General features: G+C 39.6%; 3 protein-coding genes and 1 long non-coding RNA gene across 4 annotated transcripts; 2 read left to right on the top strand and 2 right to left on the bottom strand.

Annotated features, from left to right (window-relative positions):
* Nucleotides 1-31: 31 nt before the first annotated feature.
* On the bottom strand, nt 32-9,760 carry LOC149105935 (uncharacterized). Its single transcript, XM_089298883.1, has 4 exons — nt 9,494-9,760; nt 6,962-7,826; nt 5,412-5,628; nt 32-4,961 (listed from the first exon to the last, which is right to left on the bottom strand). The coding sequence occupies exons 1-2, from the start codon at nt 9,518-9,520 to the stop codon at nt 7,485-7,487; spliced, it is 369 nt and encodes a 122-aa protein (XP_089155009.1). The 5' UTR covers nt 9,521-9,760; the 3' UTR covers nt 32-4,961; nt 5,412-5,628; nt 6,962-7,484.
* LOC110065985 (uncharacterized) lies at nt 383-7,395 on the top strand. Its single transcript, XM_089298888.1, has 8 exons — nt 383-441; nt 946-1,065; nt 2,794-3,318; nt 3,788-4,033; nt 4,428-4,948; nt 5,436-5,614; nt 6,992-7,274; nt 7,337-7,395. The coding sequence occupies exons 1-8, from the start codon at nt 383-385 to the stop codon at nt 7,393-7,395; spliced, it is 1,992 nt and encodes a 663-aa protein (XP_089155014.1).
* On the top strand, nt 9,746-19,680 carry LOC149105936 (uncharacterized). Its single transcript, XM_089298882.1, has 7 exons — nt 9,746-10,392; nt 10,488-10,585; nt 10,938-11,152; nt 11,458-11,755; nt 12,059-12,151; nt 12,679-12,812; nt 13,458-19,680. The coding sequence occupies exons 1-7, from the start codon at nt 9,789-9,791 to the stop codon at nt 13,957-13,959; spliced, it is 1,944 nt and encodes a 647-aa protein (XP_089155008.1). The 5' UTR covers nt 9,746-9,788; the 3' UTR covers nt 13,960-19,680.
* LOC149105937 (uncharacterized) lies at nt 14,299-22,583 on the bottom strand. The gene is made up of 2 exons (XR_016210085.1): nt 22,065-22,583; nt 14,299-20,661 (listed from the first exon to the last, which is right to left on the bottom strand). It is a non-coding gene; the product is annotated as an uncharacterized LOC149105937 (long non-coding RNA).

Consider the following 22,583-nt stretch of genomic DNA (forward strand, 5'->3'; position numbering starts at 1 on the left):
GCGATAACAGATGGCAATTCTGTTTGCTCCGTTTTTTTCGTTATTTTTCCCGTTCCGTTTATTCCATGAGTTATTTCATTATTCGTAGTATGTTATTTTATTATTCGTAGTATGTTTGAAATTGTAAGTCCAGTTTATTATTTGTAACCATTTTTAATAGTAACTTAATTAAGTATTTTATTGTAAATAATATCGTATTTTAGCATTTTATTGTAAATAATATATTTTTAGCATTCTAATTATTTTAAGCTGAGGGCCCCAAGTTTATCAGTAACTTAAGTTACTGTCACGGGTCACCCTCATTAAATAAAGTCTTTCACTTCACTTCACTTGACCTTGCGTGTGTAGTTAGTTTTTTCATCCTTCTTTCATAGCGAGCAAAATGAAACTTCAGATCAGCCTGCCGCCACGGAACTCAGCGCAAGAGGAGAGGCGAGTGGAGTAAATTCTGGCCAGACAAGGTGAGTTGCTAGTAGTCAAGGACACTTTTCTCTCCTTTTTATCGTTTTGCTATATCTGCGCGTGTAATTATAACAAATGACAATTTTCTTCTCGATTATTTTGTTATGTGAGCGTTTGTAATTAATCAACTGGCTATTTTTTCAACAGTTCGCAGAGTGAGCCAGTCCACGCAAGCCAGGACTCCCGTAGGTTAGTGATATGTCTGGGATAAAACGAAAGCTTCCAAGAGCTTGGCTGAGAGTGTATGTCATAAGGCAAATGAAGAAGACTAAGTCGAGAAAGGTAGAAAAAAACCTTTCCCTCGTGTTCCCAAATGCCCGTCGCGTTTTGTCGCAGTGTAATACACGGCTTAGGCTTCTTTATTTGTTCAATATACATCTCTCTTTTTTTTTTTTTTTATTCGTTCCATGTATATCTTCTTTTTTTTTTAAGCTTCCCTTTTCGAATGTTTCACTGTTTGATTTCTCCAAATTTTCGTTGCAGCAAGACCGCTGGGTTAGGCAGCTCCCGAGAAACATCGCCGCACAGGCGAAAGGGTGCCACGCCCCGAAGAATGCGTCGACAGGATTTCGTTTTGACCGAAGCCGAGCGGGAAAAAGGCAGGTTAGTCAGTAAGCAGAAAAGAACAGACAAAAACAAGACAACCAGTGGTTTTGCATCTCTATTGTCAAAGCGTCTACCGAATTTTCTTCGGTTGAAAATCAGGAAAACATGACGACGCCAAACAAACGAAAGACCTCTGGAGTTTAAGACGGATTGCGCTAAGTCCGAGCAATAGATGCAGAAATTACCGACTAAAAATCAACTCACAGCACGGCAACGTTTTCAATACCGTTTAAAACATGTCACTGCAGTTAACGGGGTGGTATGAAAAATGACACAAGTACCTAAGCATGTCCGAATTTTACCATTTACCTTATTCTGACTGATCTCACCTGATCGACTAAGACGTGAAAATCATACATCATGTTAGCCTAATGCAATAGTGATAACAGTGGCAATTTCTGCGAAGATCTAGGAACTAATTGCAAAAATGAGGTATTAAAATGCTAGTAGAAACTCACATCCTTCAACTTAGTCCGGCAAATTCTTCCAATGCTGTAAAACAATCTCAGAAAATGACCTGTCTAGGTAACGACTATTATACGAAAACTGCTGTACATTACTATTAGATCTTAGTAGAATTCTACTAGTATACTAATGCAAATGCCGCAATCTGATTGGCTAAGCTACTCGTGTACTATCCGCCACGAAATGCCAGGGTTTAGTAATTTGTCTGAAGTTTTGCTAGAAAGTTTAGATGTCAACGGATAATTAAATTTCTGACAAGACCAAACAACAACAACAACAGTTTATTTCTACTACTGTAAACAACTAAAAGAATTTACAAGGTTATAATTACAGATAACTGAACACCGCACTTCATACAGTAGCGACACACCCAAAATAACTAAAAAGCTAAACTAGTTGGGTGACCGTAATTATACTAATTAAAAATGTGAGAGTCAGGAAAGAGGCACAACAAATACATTGGTACACATGAATGTCATAAACTTGGTACAAGAGTAAATATAGAAAGCAAAACAAAATAAATAGATATAAACCATCAAAAAATCAGTAAAGATTAATAGAGACTAACGAGATGCCAAGTTAGTTCTTTTTTTAAATTGATTAGAAGTACAACACTTGAATCTTTCATCGAGTTCATTCCATAATTTAGGTCCATGAAATCGAATATTAAATTTGGCATAATTTGTTCGAGTTTTTGGAAGATAGAAAGTAGGTGTAAATGCAAAGCGAGTATTTACATTATGTTTACAAGATGTTTTGACCAAAAAACAAAAAAAAAAAAACGAAGGACATTAGCGGTTTCTTGACTATAAAAACTTGCGTAAGCAACTGCAAATTTGCCAAGAACAATTCAATACGTGCGATTTTGTTAAAGCTTGAAGTTCAACAATGCCTTGAAAAATAATCGAGAACCGTTGTTTGCGTTAATCTCAGTCAGAATTCTACTAAAACAATTAGATTGCTCTCTCTCTCTTCGGCCTCATCAACTATCACCTCATAGAAATCTCGAGCTCATAATCTAATCGTTAATTAGATTGTAGCGAGTGGTGCGTAACTTTAAAAACAATCAGAGATGCGTGAAGGAGCGAGACCATTGATTGACTTGACAGCTCAAGTAGCAACAAAAGTGAACTTTATACTGGCAACTGCTTTATTGATTGATTTGATTTGATTCTCCCTGGTAGAAATTTAAGAACCTACCTAGCCTAACTTGTCAATAACTAACTCAAAATACAACCACCTGTCCATTCTACTCCACAGCGTATCGCCGGAAGAGACGGAAGAAGATTCGGAGGAAAATGACTCGGACCATGTCGAAGAGGAGGACAGTCAGGTGGAAGACAGTCCAGGATTTCATCGCCGCGTCGACGGCATGCATCAGGGTTCGGGGACAGATTTCGTCGCTCCCTACTTCCCCACGGCGTTGGCTGTCTCCAAGGAATGCCCCCTGGCTTTCAACTTCGACCTGCGACTATTGGACTGCCTACGTTTGCCCTGCGAACTGGTGGCTAGGACAGAAATGGCCATGATCCCCTCTGGAGAAGCAGCCAGCCGGGAAGTGAACTTTAAAAGCCGCGAGGAAGCCGTCGCCTACTGCCAAGATCGTTTAAAGCAGGGCTGGCTGGTTGGCAAAGATAACCGACGTCCGAGCAAGCGACTTCGACTGTCCCACCCGGAACTACAGAAAGAGCAGCTGTTCAAACGGGAAGGCAGGAGCTTGGAAAAAGTGCTAGCCAGTGGCATACCCGGCCTCGATTTATCCTTGGACAAAGTGCGCCTTGACAGGTAAGACACGCTAACTAAATAAACGATGACAAACAAGCAAAAATCGACGCTCCGTTCCGGCCTATTTTCAGAGATTTTAACCTCACACTCTTTGGCTCCTTGATTTTTGCACCTTTATTAACTATTATTATTAACTCGCACGCAAAAACTTGTAGCATTCATTGGTCGAAGTAATCAATTGGTGTAATCTCGTCTGCTGGTGAGGTACAAAGACAGAACTCATTTCATACTAAACTGAACATGAATGAAAGTGCGGTAGGATAAAAGGCCTTATACAGCTTAACAGTTTTCTAAATCTTATCATGACATTTAACTGATTATTGACCTTTTTGCAAACCCAAGATACGTGTTTAAAGTACCCTCATTTGAAAAAAAAAGCGTCGCTTTTTTCTTTTGTTGTCGTCAGTTTTTGCTTGTTCGTGCAAAACTAACCTCATGTTATCCCCCTCTCTGGCCCCCTTCTCGGCAGGTTTGACAACGTGATGCTATGGAACGCCCCCGAATGGTCGCCGGCCAGCGTGCAATTCACGCATGGCTTTCCGAGACGTCTGATTGAGGCTGAGCACGGCGGTTTTTTGCCAGGCAACATTGTCGTGACCGCCAAAGCTACCAATTTGTCCATCCGTCGCATGTCAATCATGGACGTGGCCTCGCTGCTAAGCCGACAGTGTATCGCTGGCTCCGGTCTGAGCCTAGCGCGACTATTGAATCTCCGGTGAGCTCAATGTGACCTGACGTTCAATCAATCAATATCTTTAACGTGGTTCGGTACACTTAGCTAAAGAGCTACTTTAAGGTACGCCAGGAGAAAAAACAACAGAAAAAAGAAATTATAAGAGCCTTCTCAAGGTATATAAATTAAAGTAAACTAAGATAAAGAACTAGCTAATGTTAAAATTTAAGAATTGACAATGGAGTCACAAGTAAAATGCGTAAGAAAACATGATCATTAAAAGCAGTAAATCTATTTAACTACATCTAACGTTTCTAGCTTGTTTTTAAAAGTAGTGTACGTTCGTATCTTTCCAGACTCGTGCGGTATAGCGTTCCACAATTAATCTTATCTCCTGTGATGTTCACGCGTTTCTTGTTGGTTTCTTGTTCCCCAGGTATGCCGCAGTCCGTTACCACAGCTCCGATAGCTATCTGCCGGACTACCTGGTCCGTGGGACGCTGGATTTCGGCGTGAATTTCCTGACGTTCCAAGCGGTACAAAGCGATACGCTGGATGCGCTGTCTCGCTGCTTGAAGGAGCCCTGGGCTTGTCAATCTGAAGGGCAAGGAGAGGGGGAGGAGGAAGATTTCGCAGCCAGCGCGGTGACTCTGTCGGCGGACCTGCTCAGAAGCATCGGACACCGAGCGATGCCGGTGGAGCAGACAGAGGTCACCGCGGTCACGGAGCAGCGTGAGAGAGCCCTGAATCGGATATTGTCTAACTCGGTGGCGGAGGCGGACACGGAGGCGGAAGCCGCGTCGGGAACACAGGAATCGCCGGCCACCAACAGCACAGAGGTCTCTAGTCAGGCCACGCGCAAGCGTAAACGCAAGGGTTCCTCCTCGGCCGGAAGTCGCCCCGTCAAGAACAAGAAGGCCACGCCCAAAACGCCAGAGACAGTAGCCTCTGATGAGGGTGAGTGGCTCAGCTGCTTTCAAACAAACAAACAAATACTTCATTTATCACTCTCGAGGCAAAGTGAATAAATAATGCCAAGATTTGATTTCTGTGCACTCAGTCAGTCAGTCAGTCTTAAAAGGAAAACTTGAACCATTCCTAAACGTTCCAACGGACTCGATTCGCGCGACGCTATTCACTTGAAGAACTTGTGATCCTTTGTTATGATGCTAACTTGTGGAGACTGAATAGAAATCAAATCTCCGCATTATTTATTCACTTTGCCTTCAGAATGGTGTCACGGTGACGCCCAAACGTCGGCTTTTAACGTTAATATTCGCCTGCTCCTGTTTAAAGAAATCGTTATTGATCGAGAGCTCATTTATGCATGGAGGGTCATGGTACTAGTTATTAATGAAATTCATTATAAAACGAAAAAGGTCCTACTGATCTTAAAATGTTCTAGGGAAAAGTAACTTGCCTGCCTTCTCTCCGTTCATTCCAGACTCTACCACTTCGGAAGAACAAGAAGCCACCGCCCCAACCACCGCACAGACAAGGAGTAGAGATCTCCAGCTGGACACATGTCCCGTCCGTGGCCTGCGGAGAGATGTCTTTCCGGAAGGGGAGGCAAGAAGGAAGCTCTTTCAGTTTTTGGGCCAACATCAGCCCAGTGACCCGCAGGTGCGACTATTCCGCTGTTATCAATAGAAATAACAATAACAATTTCCACGTTACATGGAATCAGTTGTACTATTATTGAATCACTGTTTGACCAGCAGTTTTTCACTTGTAAGACATCTCCTTGTCGCTCCTTTTGGGACAATGACGTATTTCGCTGGCATTTGAGTAGCTATCTAGTAGTGAGCCAGTCGTCAGTACGTTAAAGTGTTCAGTGTTCAAGTGTTCAAGTGTTCATGCAAACAACTATAGGCCTATTTCTTTGCTGTCTAACTTTAATAGGATCTTCGAAAAACTGGTCTACTCCAGAATGGAATCTTTGATTGAGCAAAATGATATACTTTCTTCATCTCAATATGGCTTCCGCAAAGCGCATTCAACACACCATGCAATTCTTGACATTGTGAGTACCATACAGGAAAATACCGAATAGCGCTTGTTCTCATGTGGTGTATTCATTGACCTGAAAAAGGCTTTTGATACAGTCGATCATAAAATTCTTTTACACAAGTTAGATCACTATGGTTTTCGTGGTGTTACAAATAAGTGGTTCTCATCTTACTTGGATGGTCGAAATCAAAAGCGAGCTCTTCGCTTTATTTATTTTTCTGAGCGAAATCAACATACGATTCCTTTATTTATTGATTGCAGTGTTTTACCGTTAAAATTTTTGTATTATGAGCTTCTAGCTAACCTTATGTTTGAAATAAGACACAGAAATGCTCCTGGAAACATTCAAGATCTCTTTCAAGACATTTCTGATATTCATTCTTACAATACTCGATCCTCTGTCTCAAATAATTTTTACACACAAAGTTCTAGACTCTCAATTCAAGTGAATTCATTTTCTAGAATCGGAACAGAAATCTGGAATGAAATGCCTATGTATTTAAGAAAGCTTCCAAAAAATGTCTTTAAGAGGAAAATAAAACACATCCTTTTTGAAATTCTAGCTTCAGAACACTGTTATATTGATCTTGCAGAAATCGTTCAAAAAGTGAAGCTGAATTTGTTTTCCTCCTAGTATGTATTCATTAATACTCAATAATTTCGCTTTAGTGTATCTGTAGTCTCTCGTCGTAACTGTTGTTAATTATTATTTGTAATATCGTTAGTTTATTAGTTGTCTTTAGTCATCGTTGTCAATTCTAGTCTCTTTAGTTCTCTTGTTACCTTGAGTTGTATTTAGTTGTACCTAGTTGTACATTAATAACTCGTCCAAACACGACCCGCCTGGATTAGCTCAGCTATCCGCGGGCATGTTACAATTGTAATTGTCATTTGAGAACAAATAAAGTGTATGTATGTATGTATGTATGTATGTATGTATGTATGTTTACATAAGCTTACCTGCTGACTCTCGACGTTTGCCTCGACCAGGTGGTGGAGCGCAAAGCCGGTGGAAACGCCATATGGACCAATCCCGGCGACATTTGCCAACATGCCGTGGTGAGCGCCGCGGAGAGCACGGGGGAAGTCCAACGCCTTTTGCGAGACCTCTTTGCCAAGCTCCGACACCACTGTGTCTGCCAGGAAGGCAACTGTTCACTTCGCTCTGACGCCCAAACCCTATCTGGTGACCCCGCACCCGCTTGCCAGAGTCCCAGGCGATGTCAAGTTTGCCTGGCATTTGAAGCCCAGCCCAGGGAGCTGTATGGCAAATGTCTGTCCACCAAAAACGAACGCCTGAATCTACTGCTCTGTTGTTGTCCGGCCATTGCCAAGATCTGCCGACTTTCGAAGGCCCCGACCACTCTGTCAGCGGACGAAAGCCAGAAACATGACCTGGATGTTCGGAACCTGCTGCGTGCCCTAGTCAAATGTGGCGAGAACCGACTGAACTGCATGCGCAACATCGGTGACCTGGCCGAAATTACCCCGCGCCTATTGTGCGTCCAGCTAAGGACTGGCCACTCGGAGTTTTGGAATCACTTGCGCACTGTTGCCAAGGTCGTAAACAAGCAACCGAACCTGGAAGCCAAATTGGCCGCTCTGATAGCCCTCCGAAAGTTGGTGCCACCTGGCAATCACTGGTCTTTCTATCTGGCCTCCACAGATGAAAATGCAGGCACGGAGCTGGACATCCTGAAGCGTTGGACAGAAGCAGCCTCGAAGTCGGGGTCAACCGCTGATAGTTCATCCTCCAGCCGTCCTCTCCAGGCAGACAATTGACACGTTGAACTCTCTCTCCTGCTACTTGTATTAGGTATGGAGCCTAGAAAAACAGTCAAGAAAAAAGTAACGTAAGGTTTCGCCGGTCGGGCCTTTTTCGGCTTGTGGGTTGTTGTTGTTGTTGTTTTTTCTTTTTCTACCCCGGACAGACAAGCGACTTTCAGAAAACTCAACTAGGGGTAAGAAAACAAGAGTCATTGTAGATATCGTTATTGCCAGTCGGTCGACTTGTTGATGAAATGAACGTGTAGTTTGTCGTTTTCTTAGAATTGAGAGCTCTGCTCCCAGCAAATTGCTTGTTGAAATTGATCATCCTAAGTGGGTGGCCAATGCTTTTAACAATTTCCTCGCCAATGTCAGTACCTCGCATGAGAGATCATTAGAATTTTTGGAGAACAATAAAGTCATTGAAAGCGAGCAGATCTCAGTAAAGCCTTTGATACTTGACGGAAAACTAGATTATTACGGCACTCGTGGTGTAAGCAAAGATTGCTTTGCCAAAGTATGGAGCTCAATTAGTGAGAATTTGAAAACCTCTATTTCAGACTTCAAGGAATCAGTCAAGAGCGATCTAGTCAAAGCTGATTAGTTACTTATGTTCTTATTAGCAGTTGTGTTGTTTTCCAATTGACCTGTAAAGTAGTGCTATGAACTATTTTAGACTTCCTTCGTGGCATAGAGATGAACTGTATTTTATTCCTATTTAATGCTGATCTTATTAGCTGTGATTTTCACTTGAAATATCTCCAGTGAACTTTGTAATGTTTAGCTTTAGCCAGAGGGAGTACCAATAAAGATCGATGGATTGAAGACACGGCTTGTTAGGCGTATTGAATTGTCCTTGGCAAATTGGCAGTTTTTTTGTCACGGACGCAGAGCAATTTTGTCAGGGATAAAAACAATTTTTCTCACGGATAAAGAGGAATTTTGTCGCGGATAAAAGGAAATTTTGTCACGGATAAAAAAAATTGGGTCGCATTGTGCATGTCAAATATCAAAATATCATCACTAATAATACATAATAATAAACTAATACTTTTAACAGCAGGCCTCCAATCACCTAGAGGTGGTTTTCAGGAGGGTCCTGTCAAAAAATAAAAGCCTAGAATATACATTGAATGTCTAAAATACAGAAGTTGATTATCATGATAGTTGCTGAGAAAGTGGTAAATTGAGATATCAAAGTATCACTCAAATCCTCAGGCGTATAGCATGGAAAGGTATACCTCAGAATAGCAAGTTATCACAAAATGCATCACTCTCATTCTCAAATCTCAGTATCATGTAACGAAGAAGAATAGTTTGATATATCACGAAAGTATCAAAATCGCTTAGTTTCACTGCTGTTTGCTTGCGGTTGGGTACTTTGACAAATGCAAAATTGCCAATTATTCTACTCAGTCTATAGATAGCCATAACATTTCGCAACAAAGCCACTCAATAAATTATACAGGGAGAATATTTCGCAGTTACTGAAATTTCATTAACGTCCAAGTAGTCACCCAATATATTATACGGAGAGAATATTTCCCAGTTACTGAGATTTCATTAACGGCGAACTAGTCACCCAACGTAGTATGCCGAGCAATGTGACTCTTTCTCCTCAAATCCGCCCGAATGTCATATCACTCTGCCTAGCCTGAATACATATATCACTCCGCTTAGCCTAAAGATCACTCCAGTTAGCCTAAATAAGAAATCCTGCCTCACCTGCAGCTCAGCTGTTCTCGCCGACATCTTGAATTACCGCTGGCTGACTTCAAACAGGGCAGGCTCACTTCCAAACACCCTAGCTACTACCACAACTTCGGACCCCATTTTCAAACCTTGCCACTCTATGCACAAACTCCACACTGACTCCAGCGCGAACTCTGTGTCCTCTACAAGGAATCGCACAGTTTGTTAATCTCATCCATGCAAACCCACCCTCTCTATAGGCCTTCGAAGTTGGCCTCTTACGCTACTTACCAGCCCTCCTCGGTCCTAGGCCCCAGACTCCCCTTCAATGGGCCCTTGTTTCATGTTTACTCGAATTGCACTGAGACTGCCACGTCGAATAACGCCATTTCCTACCTCCACCTTCGACCAGCTGCAACTGATTCTTCCTCCTCCTCCCAACATGCACTCAATAGTTTCCTACCGTCTATCTTCCTCCGACGAATCAAGCTCAGATGAATCCGAAAACGCAGAATTCGTTCAGCTTTCTCCGACCAAGAAATTCTGCACGGGTACACATCAAATATCCTTCCAGCAACAAGACCAGCCAGAGGACGACGACGAACGACAAGAAGAAGATGAACGAGTAGTAGTAGAAGAAGAACAAGAAGAACAAGAACAAGAAGAAGGAGATGATGATGATGATGAACGAGAAGAACAAAGATCCGCAGAAGAACGACAACAAGGCCAAGAAATTGCAGCTCACACAGCCAATATTCCTATCAGCAAAGTCCCGAAACAATCATATGCCCTCGACCAGAAAGAATTGCCGGGAGAAATGAAAAACTTTCTACGGGAAGTCAAACGTTTTTTCACCCGTCAAGTCAACCTGGAGAGACAAGCGAAACCATTGGCAATCTCCACGTACCAGAAAGCACAGGAGAGGATGTTGTGTGAGTTATTTCCCAAGTTCAGAGAGAATTCTTTTAACCATCTGATTATTGCTGTCTTTATTTATGTTCAAACTTGTCCTTTTTCATGCCCTCAGGTTTCCTAGGATTTTTAAGGACTCGCCTCCGAGTGGAATTACAACCAAACGTTTTCCTTCGTGGAGCACTCTTGGAATCTTATCTGGACTATCTTAAGGTGACGTAATAGATTTTTTTTGACGTTTGCGCGGGTACTGGGTCGAACTCAGCGGCCATGTTGGATGTTGTGGACATGTCAAATCTTTTTGGCTTGCTTATCCATGTTCTTAGTTTTAAAACCCATTTGTAAACTACCATAATTTTACCAGATATAGTTGTGTTTCAGGCTATATCAAGTTATGTTATGTATGAACACATCTCCTTGACTGCAGAATTTGTTTTCCTGAAACTGGCTCAGAATGTCAATTCTAAAAAGTGATATCTACAACTTGTGTTAATTATTGTTTTTGACTGTTTAGTGCTATTTCGTGAATCTTGATAAATAGTGTAAGGTTTTTTCTCTTTTGCAGGAACACAGGAACCTGTCACCAGCAACCATATCAAATCACTGCTCTTCGCTATTGTATGCGGTCAAATTCCTCCACCGGGACAGCGCTCCAGAGTACCGGGACATTTCTGTCATCAAGCAGCTGAGAACTCAGGCCACACTTCTCCAGCGTCAAGGCGATTTGGAACGTCCCCAGACCAAGGAAGAGCTGACGGTTCTGAACCGTTGGCTTGACTGGTAAGCCCAAGTCAGATTATTTCACTGCCCTGCGATGGGTGAAAATCCATCTTCTTATGATCAGTAACTTTGACACACGTGTAATTACACCTACCTTACACGCACTGTCCACAAATACTACACGCAGACTACACGCATTTCGCGTGCTGAAGGCCCCCCAATCCCTTTGACCAGTATCGTACATCTGTGTGAGTGACAAATTTGCATTTTCCAACCCCTAACAATAGTCATTTCTACCCTTGGTGTATCCACGACTAAAACCTATGGATATGTGCAGGCTAATATCATGATACAACATTTTGCAGGGAGCAGATTGTCAACGCTTGCAGTGTGCAGAGAGATTATTTTGAGATGGCTGTCAACAAACGGGAGAAGGCACGCGAATGTTGTGACCTGGTTATTTTGGCCTTGTACGTTTTCATCCCTCCAGGCCGGGGTGTCGAGGTTCGTACCCTGGAGATTCAAAGAAACTGGCAGCAATTTCATCCTAATCAAGTCAAAGACAGAAATGTCCTCCTGGTGAAGGATTCAGAAGAGGTCACACTTTACTTCCACAACTATAAAACTGCAAAGTTCTTTGGCCGCCAGGAGCTGACTTTGAAGGTAAGACACAGCAGCAGAATGACTTAATTAACACTTTTACATATTTTGATCGGTCTCCTATCTTCCTATTAATCATGGCAGCAGACTAGCTAATAGTGGGCTTTTCTTGTGCAATTATCCAGTGGTTGTTGCATAATCCTATATGGTCACTGACCATATGGAGGGTGCGAGGAGTTTTGTTCTTGGTGCCAAGGCTTGAATTTGCCAAGATCTGTGATTATGATACTGTGATATTATGATACTTCCTGAGATGTTGTACTGAAAAGAAACTAAGCCATGTCACACTATTTCTTCTGACCACAGGCAGATCATGAATTGTGCACAATACTGCTGGACTTTGTGAACAATCACCGTCCACAATTGGTTGGCAAGGAAAGTGGTGACATCTTGCTTCTGGTAAGGACATAATCTTCAAGCTGTAATGCAGTAACTTATTGTCATTCCATTTGGGGTGACTAGCAGGACAAATTCACCCCAAATTCTAGCGTCAAGTCAAACCCTAACCCTACTTTTGGACTAACTCTTCCCAAGTTTCTGGGAATTATCTTCAACAATCTTTCAGTCACCTTGGAAAACCACACATTCACCCCCAAAACAAAAGTTGGTGACTTGAAAAAAAGGTCAATCACCCTGCCAAATTTGATCCAGGAATGTTTTTTGGGTTCTGTTGGGGTAGACTGTCCCAGAGTTGAACTTTCCTTTTCAGTTGTGGGGTGGTTTAGTTGAAATAAACATTTTAGGCAGGCTAGACAGGGTGAATTTACCTGATTCTTCATTCTACGGGAATGAACCTTTCACGGTTTAGGGGTGAATGTCAGCATTTCTTCAACCCTGCAGGGGTGATTTGCTCTTACACTCATTCTCTATGGGGTGAACAAATAACAAGACTCACCCTAACTTGGCTTTTTTTTCCTTCCTTGCAGAACAGAAACGGAGCAAGGTTCACCAGCTCCTCCTTTTCAGCGCACATTAAGAACCTTTTCCACAAACTGACAGGAACTGTGGTCTCCGTCAACATGATTCGAAGTTCATTTGTGACCTGGGCTTATGGAAAAGAGTAAGTCTTGAATAGTTGACTTCTTTATCTATAGCTACAGTACCGGTCAAAGGGACTGCAGCATTACGCGTGCGTTAAGCGAGTGTACTACATGCACATTACACGCAGTGTCCACGCACCTTACATGCAAATGAAATTACAAATTACAAGATTAGGTTTCAAGACATCATTTATTTAAATTTGAATGAATGACGGGCTAAAATATTATTATGGCCGGTTATGGCTGGCACAGGAAATTGGTGGTGGGTTTTCGCACGGCCGGTTATGCCTGGCACAGGAGTCAATGGGTTAATACTGCACAACAGACATGTTGGGCCTTCCAACAGGGAAACAAGCACTATGCTAGCTAAACCAGAGTTAAATGTTACAACAGGAAGGAAGTGTAGCATTTCTGTTTAGAGTGGGAGAGTTTCATCATAACAGGTATCAAAACTAGAGTTTCTCTTTCTCTCTCGAAATCGCTATGCAGTCTAGTGTTTTACAATAAATAAAATAGATGAATAATTTCATCATAACATTGTCAAAGTAAACAATGATATGATGCTAGGACAGATGCATGAAAAACACTAGATCACGGAACAAACACTTCCTAGAGTGCACGTTAGAAAATCAATGCCTGATGCAATGTGTTTAATTTTTACATAGCGACACTTCAGATGCCCTCAAAGCTTCACTGGCTTCTGCCTTAGGCCATTCAAGGGAACAGGCTGAGAAAACATACGACCGACGAACGGCAAATGAACGGAAAGAATGTGCTGTACGTGTAGCCAGAGAATATGCCCAGGAAATCATCTCCAATCCAGATATGGCAGAGACCACAGGTACCAACACTCCTAATGTGCAACCACCAGCGGCTACCAACATAAAGCCGGCCCAATTTGTAGGGTTGATTGAAGAAGACAGCACACTAAGAAGTCCCAAAATTCTGATTGGCCAGGTGCATTCTTTTCTAGCTAATGGTAAGGTCTCCCTGATTTGGTACAAAGCCTACAAGAACTACTTCAAACTTGAACTAGATGGCGAACAATGGATCGAAGATGTCAATTGTCTCGTGCCCGTAAGCATGACACCTGTCAGGAATAAACCGGGACTTTATCGTTTGAATAACAGCTTGCGATCCATTCACAAATCCTTAACAGATGACTAGCCACTGAACAGTTTGAACTTTTAACTTCATTGCTTCTAGTGCACAGTTCAATATAATTTTGTTATCAACCGCCAGTTTCTCATAACATTGAAAAACTATTTTTTTTGACAAAGAATCCAACGAAAAGCATTGTAAACAAATGACCAGTGCTATGAGAACTTGCGGTTGATTAACTGCCATTTTGCATGAGATGATATTGGTAGATTGTTATCAAGATCCAATTTCTCATAACACCGACGATTGATCTTTTTTAGTCTTTTGAAAATCACTCGCAGCATAGTTTTAAAACAAGCATAGACATTGATGTTTGGAATGTTTTGGTGAAATGTTATTGGAAAATTATTTTTTTTATCAGAGAATGTCAAATATTATTGGAAAATTATTTTTTTATCAGAGAATGTGGATAAAAGCTTGCAGGAATTTCCTGTGTTATGAGAACTTGGGCTTTAGTGAAATCAAAGAGGTTTTGTTATCAGTCACACAATGATTTTATCAGGCCAACGTATGACATGATTGACTAGCAAATTCTCTTGGTGTGGACAAAAATATTGGCCTGATTGTTAAGACTGTGCAAGTTGATGCCTGGAATTTTATTGTGAGACTGTAATTTGACTTAAAACATCTTTCATCTGAACTACATTTGGTGGGACAAAGATAGGCGGTAGGAAACTGAAATTACATGTTGTCGGAGGAGGAACAATTTTTTTTTATCAGAGAATCTGGACACAAGCTTAGAGAAGTGTCCAGTGTTATAAGAATTTTTGCGGTTGATTAACTGCCATTTTGCATGAGATGATATTGGTAGATTGTTATCAAGATCCAATTTCTCATAACACTGACGATTGATCTTTTTTAGTCTTTTGAAAATCACTTGCAGCATAGTTTTAAAAGAAGGAGACATTGATGTTTGGAATGTTTTGGTGAAATGTTATTGGAAAATCACTTTTTTATCAGAGAATGTCAAATATTATTGGAAAATTATTTTTTATCAGAGAATGTGGATAAAAGCTTGCAGGAATTTCCTGTGTTATGAGAACTTGGGCTTTAGTGAAATCAAAGAGGTTTTGTTATCAGTCACACAATGATTTTATCAGGCCAACGTATGACATGATTGACTAGCAAATTCTCTTGGTGTGGACAAAAATATTGGCCTGATTGTTAAGACTGTGCAAGTTGATGCCTGGAATTTTATTGTGAGACTGTAATTTGACTTAAAACATCTTTCATCTGAACTACATTTGGTGGGACAAAGATAGGCGGTAGGAAACTGAAATTACATGTTGTCGGAGGAGGAACAATTTTTTTTTATCAGAGAATCTGGACACAAGCTTAGAGAAGTGTCCAGTGTTATAAGAATTTTTGCGGTTGATTAACTGCCATTTTGCATGAGATGATATTGGTAGATTGTTATCAAGATCCAATTTCTCATAACACTGACGATTGATCTTTTTTAGTCTTTTGAAAATCACTCGCAGCATAGTTTTAAAAGAAGGAGACATTGATGTTTGGAATGTTTTGGTGAAATGTTATTGGAAAATTATGTTTTTATCAGAGAATGTCAAATATTATTGGAAAATTATTTTTTATCAGAGAATGTGGATAAAAGCTTGCAGGAATTTCCTGTGTTATGAGAACTTGGGCTTTAGTGAAATCAGAGGTTTTGTTATCAGTCACACAATGATTTTATCAGGCCAACGTATGACATGATTGACTAGCAAATTCTCTTGGTGTGGACAAAAATATTGGCCTGATTGTTAAGACTGTGCAAGTTGATGCCTGGAATTTTATTGTGAGACTGTAATTTGACTTAAAACATCTTTCATCTGAACTACATTTGGTGGGACAAAGATAGGCGGTAGGAAACTGAAATTACATGTTGTCGGAGGAGGAACAATTTTTTTTTATCAGAGAATCTGGACACAAGCTTAGAGAAGTGTCCAGTGTTATAAGAATTTTTGCGGTTGATTAACTGCCATTTTGCATGAGATGATATTGGTAGATTGTTATCAAGATCCAATTTCTCATAACACTGACGATTGATCTTTTTTAGTCTTTTGAAAATCACTTGCAGCATAGTTTTAAAAGAAGGAGACATTGATGTTTGGAATGTTTTGGTGAAATGTTATTGGAAAATCACTTTTTTATCAGAGAATGTCAAATATTATTGGAAAATTATTTTTTATCAGAGAATGTGGATAAAAGCTTGCAGGAATTTCCTGTGTTATGAGAACTTGGGCTTTAGTGAAATCAAAGAGGTTTTGTTATCAGTCACACAATGATTTTATCAGGCCAACGTATGACATGATTGACTAGCAAATTCTCTTGGTGTGGACAAAAATATTGGCCTGATTGTTAAGACTGTGCAAGTTGATGCCTGGAATTTTATTGTGAGACTGTAATTTGACTTAAAACATCTTTCATCTGAACTACATTTGGTGGGACAAAGATAGGCGGTAGGAAACTGAAATTACATGTTGTCGGAGGAGGAACAATTTTTTTTTATCAGAGAATCTGGACACAAGCTTAGAGAAGTGTCCAGTGTTATAAGAATTTTTGCGGTTGATTAACTGCCATTTTGCATGAGATGATATTGGTAGATTGTTATCAAGATCCAATTTCTCATAACACTGACGATTGATCTTTTTTAGTCTTTTGAAAATCACTCGCAGCATAGTTTTAAAAGAAGGAGACATTGATGTTTGGAATGTTTTGGTGAAATGTTATTGGAAAATTATGTTTTTATCAGAGAATGTCAAATATTATTGGAAAATTATTTTTTATCAGAGAATGTGGATAAAAGCTTGCAGGAATTTCCTGTGTTATGAGAACTTGGGCTTTAGTGAAATCAGAGGTTTTGTTATCAGTCACACAATGATTTTATCAGGCCAACGTATGACATGATTGACTAGCAAATTCTCTTGGTGTGGACAAAAATATTGGCCTGATTGTTAAGACTGTGCAAGTTGATGCCTGGAATTTTATTGTGAGACTGTAATTTGACTTAAAACATCTTTCATCTGAACTACATTTGGTGGGACAAAGATAGGCGGTAGGAAACTGAAATTACATGTTGTCGGAGGAGGAACAATTTTTTTTTATCAGAGAATCTGGACACAAGCTTAGAGAAGTGTCCAGTGTTATAAGAATTTTTGCGGTTGATTAACTGCCATTTTGCATGAGATGATATTGGTAGATTGTTATCAAGATCCAATTTCTCATAACACTGACGATTGATCTTTTTTAGTCTTTTGAAAATCACTCGCAGCATAGTTTTAAAAGAAGGAGACATTGATGTTTGGAATGTTTTGGTGAAATGTTATTGGAAAATTATGTTTTTATCAGAGAATGTCAAATATTATTGGAAAATTATTTTTTATCAGAGAATGTGGATAAAAGCTTGCAGGAATTTCCTGTGTTATGAGAACTTGGGCTTTAGTGAAATCAGAGGTTTTGTTATCAGTCACACAATGATTTTATCAGGCCAACGTATGACATGATTGACTAGCAAATTCTCTTGGTGTGGACAAAAATATTGGCCTGATTGTTAAGACTGTGCAAGTTGATGCCTGGAATTTTATTGTGAGACTGTAATTTGACTTAAAACATCTTTCATCTGAACTACATTTGGTGGGACAAAGATAGGCGGTAGGAAACTGAAATTACATGTTGTCGGAGGAGGAACAATTTTTTTTTATCAGAGAATCTGGACACAAGCTTAGAGAAGTGTCCAGTGTTATAAGAATTTTTGCGGTTGATTAACTGCCATTTTGCATGAGATGATATTGGTAGATTGTTATCAAGATCCAATTTCTCATAACACTGACGATTGATCTTTTTTAGTCTTTTGAAAATCACTTGCAGCATAGTTTTAAAAGAAGGAGACATTGATGTTTGGAATGTTTTGGTGAAATGTTATTGGAAAATCACTTTTTTATCAGAGAATGTCAAATATTATTGGAAAATTATTTTTTATCAGAGAATGTGGATAAAAGCTTGCAGGAATTTCCTGTGTTATGAGAACTTGGGCTTTAGTGAAATCAAAGAGGTTTTGTTATCAGTCACACAATGATTTTATCAGGCCAACGTATGACATGATTGACTAGCAAATTCTCTTGGTGTGGACAAAAATATTGGCCTGATTGTTAAGACTGTGCAAGTTGATGCCTGGAATTTTATTGTGAGACTGTAATTTGACTTAAAACATCTTTCATCTGAACTACATTTGGTGGGACAAAGATAGGCGGTAGGAAACTGAAATTACATGTTGTCGGAGGAGGAACAATTTTTTTTTATCAGAGAATCTGGACACAAGCTTAGAGAAGTGTCCAGTGTTATAAGAATTTTTGCGGTTGATTAACTGCCATTTTGCATGAGATGATATTGGTAGATTGTTATCAAGATCCAATTTCTCATAACACTGACGATTGATCTTTTTTAGTCTTTTGAAAATCACTCGCAGCATAGTTTTAAAAGAAGGAGACATTGATGTTTGGAATGTTTTGGTGAAATGTTATTGGAAAATTATGTTTTTATCAGAGAATGTCAAATATTATTGGAAAATTATTTTTTATCAGAGAATGTGGATAAAAGCTTGCAGGAATTTCCTGTGTTATGAGAACTTGGGCTTTAGTGAAATCAGAGGTTTTGTTATCAGTCACACAATGATTTTATCAGGCCAACGTATGACATGATTGACTAGCAAATTCTCTTGGTGTGGACAAAAATATTGGCCTGATTGTTAAGACTGTGCAAGTTGATGCCTGGAATTTTATTGTGAGACTGTAATTTGACTTAAAACATCTTTCATCTGAACTACATTTGGTGGGACAAAGATAGGCGGTAGGAAACTGAAATTACATGTTGTCGGAGGAGGAACAATTTTTTTTTATCAGAGAATCTGGACACAAGCTTAGAGAAGTGTCCAGTGTTATAAGAATTTTTGCGGTTGATTAACTGCCATTTTGCATGAGATGATATTGGTAGATTGTTATCAAGATCCAATTTCTCATAACACTGACGATTGATCTTTTTTAGTCTTTTGAAAATCACTTGCAGCATAGTTTTAAAAGAAGGAGACATTGATGTTTGGAATGTTTTGGTGAAATGTTATTGGAAAATCACTTTTTTATCAGAGAATGTCAAATATTATTGGAAAATTATTTTTTATCAGAGAATGTGGATAAAAGCTTGCAGGAATTTCCTGTGTTATGAGAACTTGGGCTTTAGTGAAATCAAAGAGGTTTTGTTATCAGTCACACAATGATTTTATCAGGCCAACGTATGACATGATTGACTAGCAAATTCTCTTGGTGTGGACAAAAATATTGGCCTGATTGTTAAGACTGTGCAAGTTGATGCCTGGAATTTTATTGTGAGACTGTAATTTGACTTAAAACATCTTTCATCTGAACTACATTTGGTGGGACAAAGATAGGCGGTAGGAAACTGAAATTACATGTTGTCGGAGGAGGAACAATTTTTTTTTATCAGAGAATCTGGACACAAGCTTAGAGAAGTGTCCAGTGTTATAAGAATTTTTGCGGTTGATTAACTGCCATTTTGCATGAGATGATATTGGTAGATTGTTATCAAGATCCAATTTCTCATAACATTGAGGATATAATTGTCTCTTTTAGTCTTGTTATGTTAATATGTTAACATATGTTGCATTGTAACTCTTAGAATTTGTTATTGACAATAAATTTTTTAGTGACTTGAAAATCTTGCAGTCTGGAATCTGTCCCATTTAAGTGCTCAGGGAAAATTCCTCAAAGGTTGAGAAAGTTTATTGAGAATCTGAGAAAATTGACATTGGAAAGAATCCTCTGGGAAAATTGGGATTATCTTATCAGAGAATCTTGTAAAACTGAAATCTGTGCCAATTGTTTCTAGTAACAAGCCCTAGGCCACACTTATTTTGAGATGAATAGCAATACTTTGAACGCAGCTGCTTTAACCAAGGTACCCCTAATGCGAACGGCAGGTTTTCCCTCCCAAATCAGCCAATAAAGACTCTGCCTGTGTTCACACTGTCCAACTGAAAAACTTCCAACGCATATCAGCGCTCAAAATTCATATGAGGTATACCCCTCAACTATAGCTCTATTTCTCAGGTCTTGGTATGTAGCTTGATTTGAAACGAGTCCTGCAGTCCGTGTGCATCTCAAAAAAGAAATTGGAAACTTGGCCGCGTGGTCACATTCTTATGCTTTCAATGAGCAGATCTTTACAAGACAATAAACCATATTCGTATTAGCGGTATTGGACTGAAACTAGCTTGCAACTGAGGCTAATGTGGGGAGTCGCATGAGCCTCCATTGCAAGCTTTTTCCAGTCCAATACCGGCAATACGAATCTGTTCTATTTCCCCGGCGAAAATTCACAGATGGCAGTCTAAGGAGTAGAGGGTTATTTATAACGTAAAAAAACATAGGCACGCAAGGCGTGCAAGAGTTATTTTTTGTGAAGTCTCGGAGATAGGAGCATTTATGGAGCTGTTTACAGTAATGATTGGGTTAATTCGACAAGTTTTTTCGGTTGCGATGTACAGCAAGAAAGAAACTGGGAATTTATGCTGTACGTACAATGACTTAATTCAATTGCACTTTACACTCCTGTGTGTATTTCCAAGCTTCCAGCAGGGTTGCATTCAGCGTGACATCTACAGGGTATTAGCTGACTGAAGCTGCCTTGTGAATGGTTCTGTGCAGAACAAGAACAAAAAAACGTTGAAATAAAATAAACCATTACTTAGCTTAAAATCCAATCAAAGCTGTCACGGCAAAACAATTGCCCTCTTTGGTCTGGTGTTCCGATGTCTAAGCATGCTAATACCGATAGAGTCATAATAAACACCCACGTATACCGTGAGAACCCCCCTTGGAATAAACAATTACAGATCAGCAAAAGAATCGAAAAAGACTAATCCTAATGTACAAATTAAGGTTAGAAGTAACTTTGCTGCGTTCAGGATTTTTTTTTTTCACCATTCAATCTTAATTAATGAAGTACGAGCTTTTTCTTGGATTTGTAAAGACAGACCGCATAAAATCTAGTACACTTTACAGTGGCGTGTATTAGACCTGCGTTGGTTTAATTCATTCATTAATCACACCTGTTATACATTCTCAAGCCCTTAACTTAATTTTTGCCATAACTGCTCGAATGTTCTATTCTGTTCTGTTCTTGCCATGTTAGTGACCGTGTGACTGAAAATACAGTAAACACCCACGTATAAGAACCTAGAATTTTTGGGTTCAGGCTGAATGGGTTCTTATATTTTGGGGTAGTTTTTCCGAACTCAGGCTGATTAGGTTCTTAGTAGGTTCTTATTTGTAGGAGTTGTCATAGTGATACCATTCAGAGAGCTACTGTAGTACTAGTATGTCATAATGGTTGAACATTTGTATTTTAAACCGCAAAAATGCCAAGCCTTATTTTTTAAACAACAATAAAGTCAGTATCATAGGCTACCATATTTACAGTTGTATTTGATAATAATGTAAATTGTTAACAGCAATATAAATATATAAATAAAAACAGCAAAAATAAATAAAAACCCAATTTAGGGAATTAAAATTGAACCAATTTGAAAATAATCAAATACAATGTGAAACAAAATATTAATTTTCTTGCGTATTGAAATAAAGATGCATTGTACTGTACACAGAAAGAACAAACATTTTCTTTGGGTATCACTGTTACAGTTGGAATGTAAAAGGCAAGCAGTAATGTGTATTTCACATGAGCAAAAGTCAGGGCACTCTACAGATTCAAGTCCCAAGGCTACACCAGTATAATTTTATACAGTATTCTATACTCTGTATTTAAAAGATTTTCAATTCAACAAATAATTTTCATGGTGTTTCTCAGAAATTTCACAATTTCTATCAATTAAAATCCAGTATTTTGGCTACAAAATAAGTGTTTTTTTTGTATAAGAACCTATTGTTCTTTGCCAGCCTAAATAGGTTCTTATATATTTGGGTATTAAAATGCCCAATTTCAGCCTGTAGGTTCTTAAATCACTAGGTTCTTATACGCGGGTGTTTACTGTAAGACATTCTTTCGCAATATGAACAAGGTCGAAAACGTGCTTAACTTACCAGTTCCTCTGATGACGTCACACTCGGTGGCTCACGCCACAACCACATTTAGCCCGTAAAATGGTGAAACTTCGTTCACCAAAACTCCAAGACACTTTAGAAATTCCAAACTAGGCTCCCAACAAACTTGTCTTTCCATATAGCCGAGAATACCTTGTCACGTTCACTTGCCATGAAGTCAAATCGAAACAGCACGTAGTGTCAAAACGGACGTGACTCGATAAGGCCCCTATCTATATAAATAGCAGCCGGTTGCAGTCCAGAATTAGTTTCCATAGCACATCTGAGCAGAAGAGAACAGAAGACCCGGAAGAGCATGCCAGCGAAACGAGATCTCACGGCATATTTACGCACTCAAAGCTCGACTGGCGCTGGGTGAGTTGTTGACTTGCTTTTGAACGAGAAGGCCTGTGCAAAATATCGAACCGATAAATTGCCCAATCCCCCCTGGTCTAGTCCGAGAAAGGCCCGGTTGCAAAGTTCAACCGTCCCGCGGGTCACGCGAACGGCAAGCAGTCA

This window comes from Orbicella faveolata, unplaced genomic scaffold (genome assembly GCF_042242905.1).
Source record: "Orbicella faveolata isolate gen_17 unplaced genomic scaffold, um_ofav_v1 contig_31, whole genome shotgun sequence".
Lineage (NCBI taxonomy): Eukaryota > Metazoa > Cnidaria > Anthozoa > Scleractinia > Merulinidae > Orbicella > Orbicella faveolata.